This window comes from Eutrema salsugineum, unplaced genomic scaffold (assembly GCF_000478725.1).
Source record: "Eutrema salsugineum unplaced genomic scaffold, Eutsalg1_0 scaffold_14, whole genome shotgun sequence".
NCBI lineage: Eukaryota > Viridiplantae > Streptophyta > Magnoliopsida > Brassicales > Brassicaceae > Eutrema > Eutrema salsugineum.
Genome location: NW_006256877.1, coordinates 6,577,476 through 6,582,068, shown reverse-complemented (window position 1 = coordinate 6,582,068; position 4,593 = coordinate 6,577,476). Strand labels below are relative to the sequence as shown.

The following is a 4,593-nucleotide window of genomic DNA, read 5'->3' as shown; positions in this document are numbered from 1 at the left end:
CCATAGTTGTGTGTTTATATAATCTTAATGGCCTTTAACATACCCTCAATGGTCGAAATACAATAAATTGTAATTCTACGTAGGGCTGTCAATACATGGTGGATGAACCCATCTCGCACTGTTTATTAAACAAGTTGAGGCCATGACTATTAACAAGTTGAGGAAAGAATGTTATTAAATTCAAGTCTTGACTTGTTCTTTTCTAATCGAGCCAGGTCTTCCTCTCTCGCTCATTCATCATCCTGGGCAGTGAAATCAGTAGGTTTCTTTCTGAAGGTTTGAGCGAAGATGGGAAACTTTTTAACAGCACAGTTACAATGTGATTGTAATCAAGCGTTGAATCAAGCTACTAGCTGCTTATTCGGCGATGGAAATTACATTCACATGATGGAGGCTAACCTTGAGGCGCTGAAGAATACTTGGCAACAACTTGTAGAAAGGCGAAATGATCTGTCAAGAAGAGTTGACATAGAAGAAGGTAAAGGATTGCAGCAGCTTGATCAAGTTCAAGGATGGATTTCAAGGGTAGCAGGTATGGAGTCCGAGGTCAGAGATCTGCTTGAGGCTAAATCAACTGAAACTGGAAGATTGTGTCTTTTTGGATATTGTTCTAAAAAGTGCATATCAGGCTGCAAGTATGGTAAAAAGGTATGGAAGAAGTTGGAAGAAGTGAAAAAGCTTCTATCTCAAGGAGCTTTTGAAGTGGTGGCGGATAAAGCTCCTGTACCAAAGGTGGGGGAGAAACATATTCAAAAAACAGTTGGTTTGGATTCAATGGTTGAAAAGGCATGGAGCAGCATCATGGATTCTGAAAGAAGAATTTTAGGTCTTTATGGTATGGGGGGAGTAGGCAAAACAACCCTCTTAGCTCGTATCAACAACAAATTCGCTGAAGTGGTGAATGAATTTGGTGTTGTGATATGGGTCGTGGTGTCTAAAGATTTGCAAATCGAGGGCATTCAGGATCAGATTCTGGGAAGATTACGCCGACAAGGACTGGAAAGAAGAAACAGAGGAAGAGAAAGCCTCTTCCATCAACAATATCCTTCGCAAAAAGAAATTTGTGTTGTTACTAGACGATCTATGGAGCGAGGTTGATCTGGACAAGATTGGAGTTCCATCTCCAAAAGCTGTCGATAATGGATCGAAGATAGTTTTCACGACTCGTTCAAAAGAAGTTTGCAGAGACATGAAAGCTGACGATGAGATGAAGGTTGATTGTTTGTCATGGGATGAAGCGTGGGAACTGTTTCAGATTATTGTTGGAGAAGCCACATTGAAACGACATGAGGAAATTGCAGAACTTGCAAGGGAAATTGCTAAGAAATGTTGTGGCTTGCCACTTGCACTCAATGTTATTGGCAGAGCCATGGCATATAAAGAAGGTGTACACGAATGGCGTTATGCACTTGAAGTTCTCAACTTGTCTAGCCACAAATTTAAGGGTATGGACGATAAGATACTTCCAATTCTGAAGTTTAGTTATGATGATTTAAAGGATCAAAACGTCAGATCGTGCTTCCTATATTGTTCCTTGTTCCCGGAAGATTATGAAATTGAGAAAGAGCGGTTGATAGAATATTGGATAGGCGAAGGATTTATAAATGGAAACAGAGGTGAAGATGGGAGTAACAACCAAGGTCATGCTATAATTGGTTCGTTAGTTCGTGCGCATCTATTGATGGATGTGGATCCTAAATTCTCAGCAGAGAAGGTGAAAATGCATGATGTTGTACGCGAGATGGCTCTTTGGATAGGAAAAGAGGAAGAAAACTTGTGTGTCAAATCTGGTGCGCAATTACTCCATATTCCAAATGACATCATAAACTGGGAAGTTGCGAGAAGGATATCGTTGATGAGTAATCGTATTGAAGAGATATCTTGCTCTCCCGAGTGCCCCAACCTCTCGACGTTATTACTCCGTGACAACAAGTTGAAGATTATTTCAGGTGAATTCTTTCGGTTTATGCCATCCCTTGTCGTCTTGGATCTTTCGGAAAATACCAGACTTTGTGCATTGCCGGAAGAAATTTGCAGCTTGAGTTCCTTGGAATATCTCAATTTATCATGGACGAGTATAGAATCGTTACCAGTTGGTTTGAAGGGGTTGAGGAAACTAATAAGCTTGGACCTTGAGTATACTGATCTTAGAAGCATTGATGGGATAGGAACAAGCTTACCAAATCTGCAAGTGTTGAAACTATTTTATTCCGGTGTCTATATTGATGCAGGATTAATGAAAGAGCTATAACTCTTAGAGCACTTGAATATTTTAACAGCGAACGTAAATGATGCTTTGATTTTGGATAGTATCCAAAAAGTGGAGCGATTGGCGAGCAGTCTTCGAGTTTTAAACCTAGGGAATATGTCAGCAGAGGTTGTAGTATTAAACACGGTAGCTCTGCGTGGTCTTCAAAGCCTTGAGATTGGAAGCTGCAAAATCTCAGAAATAAAGATAGAATGGGAAAGCAAAGAAAGAGAAGAGATTCTCTGTACAAGTTCTCAAGGCTTCAAGCACCTCTCCGATGTTCGTATAATCGATTTGGAAGGTCCAAAGGACTTGACGTGGCTGTTGTTCGCTCAAAATCTCAGGGTACTACGTGTGATGTTCTCAAAAAGCATAGAAGAAATAATAAACAGGGAGAAAGGAATGAGTATTAGCAATGTGCTTCCACATCTGTCGGTTCCCTTTCGGAAGCTTAAAGTCCTTCATCTATCCAATTTGTATGAATTAAGGAGCATTTGCTCGAATTCTCTGGTTCTTCCAAACCTGAGAGAATTTGAAGTCAACGACTGTCCAAAGCTTCCCAAAGCTGCCACTGAGTTTCCTGAGACACGAGCAGCAATAATAACAAGAATGGAAATAGATGAAGATGATTAGAATGGGAGAAAGAGAGGCTCCGAAGCCGTTGCATTGTGTGTGTGAGTGTGATTGTATTCTCTCAGTTCTTAATTTGGTTTTGGGTTTTATTTTACTGCTTTTGCTTTGTATGAAATTAATTGTTTTCTAAATTTGCATTTCTCAAAGAGTAATTTTGATTCAGAAATTTTCATCTTTCCTTCATTCTTTATCGATTCAGTAGAATAATTTCAGTGATAAGAAGAATGAATCAATCACCGAGCAAAAAACGGCTGAAACATTAAAGAAAACGGATCCGCAAATTTAGGTTCACATTTTGACGATTTTGATTATCTCCTCTCGTAGTTAACTCGAAATCATCAAACAGAGTAATATTTTTTTCCTCCAGCTTGTTTAACTTAAGAACAATTAAGATTCAGAATCTAGCAATCAAAGGCAAAAATCTCATTTCATTTCTCTAATTTTGTCAGGAAAAAAAAAACATGACAACTTCGATTGATGGAAGATGGAAGACTGTATCGAATCTCAATCATATTCAAGTGTTCAATGCAATACCTGAGACAGAGAGATTTCCCAAGTGAACAGAATCCCAAAATCTGAAAGATTCCAAGTGTTCGATGAAATGCCTAAGTGGCTCAGAGGACTTATCATACTGAAACCTTCATTTGTATTACTCTCTTTGTTAACTGGTTCATGTGGCTCTGCAACAAAAAGACAGATGATTTTCCAAAAAGTATGCTCTCTCATTACATTTCATGACGTCTCTTCAGACATTTTAACCAGAGTGTACTACACATACTGTTCATATCGTTTCCAACTCTCCAGTGGATCACTGCCCTAATTTTTCCATTTTCCAGCTATCACCAATGAGTTTTCATGATTTGATACCTTTTATTAGCATTGGATTGATTCGTACAAGTATCCCCGATGGTGGATATGAACCGAGTTTGGTTGCCACAAGTACAACTGTTCTGAAGATTTTGTGTCATGTCATTGTTTTCAAAGTTGGTGTAAAATGAATCATTGTTTTCAAACTTGGGTTCACATTCATTAGCATCATTTGAGTAGTAGACAGAGAAGTGTACTCTTCCATTTTCTCATCAGCACGCTTAATTATTAGTATTCCTCTTTCTCCTGCTCAATCATTCAGTGCAGTCACCTTCTTCTTTCTCGTGCTCTTCATATTTATGGTCAGTATCATTGTTGTGGATGTGAAATTTCTTCAGCGGTTTCTGAATTATTAGTGTAGAAAGGTCAATATCTTTATCTTGCATTCTGGACTTACTATTTTCTCATCAAGTCATTACATTATAGGTCTTCCGCTTTCTTTTGCCTATTCATTAGAGCAGTTTTGGTTTCTGATTTTCTGTCTGAAAGTTTGAGCAAAGATGGGAGGCTGTGTATCATTACAATTATCATGTGAATTAGTGAATGTAATTAAGTGTTGAATATAGATTAAAGGAGAAAAATACTTATGTATATAGCTGTTCATGTCACTTAGTTCTACAGTGGCATAGTATTATTTTTCCGTAGCTAGAAGCCTGGAACACAGTGTCATGTTATGTAGCAAAGATAAGGTTACAAAATTCTTGCAATCCAAGATATATTCTTAGCACGTTCTAAACGTTTTCAGTGAAATTGATTAAACCGCAATTTTTTTCTTTGAAATCGTGTACATAAGCTTTGATTTCTTCAGATTTTCGCAACTCTGTTTCGGACAGTCCTCTGTTTTT

At 38.2% G+C, this 4,593-nt stretch overlaps 1 protein-coding gene across 1 annotated transcript; it reads left to right on the top strand.

Annotated features, from left to right (window-relative positions):
* Positions 1 to 288: 288 nt before the first annotated feature.
* Positions 289 to 3,040, top strand: LOC18022424 (probable disease resistance protein At1g15890). The gene is given in 2 exon segments (XM_024158903.1): positions 289 to 986; positions 988 to 3,040. Coding segments are annotated over 2 exon segments (2,592 nt in total). The 3' UTR covers positions 2,882 to 3,040.
* The last annotated feature ends 1,553 nt before the right edge of the window (positions 3,041 to 4,593 follow it).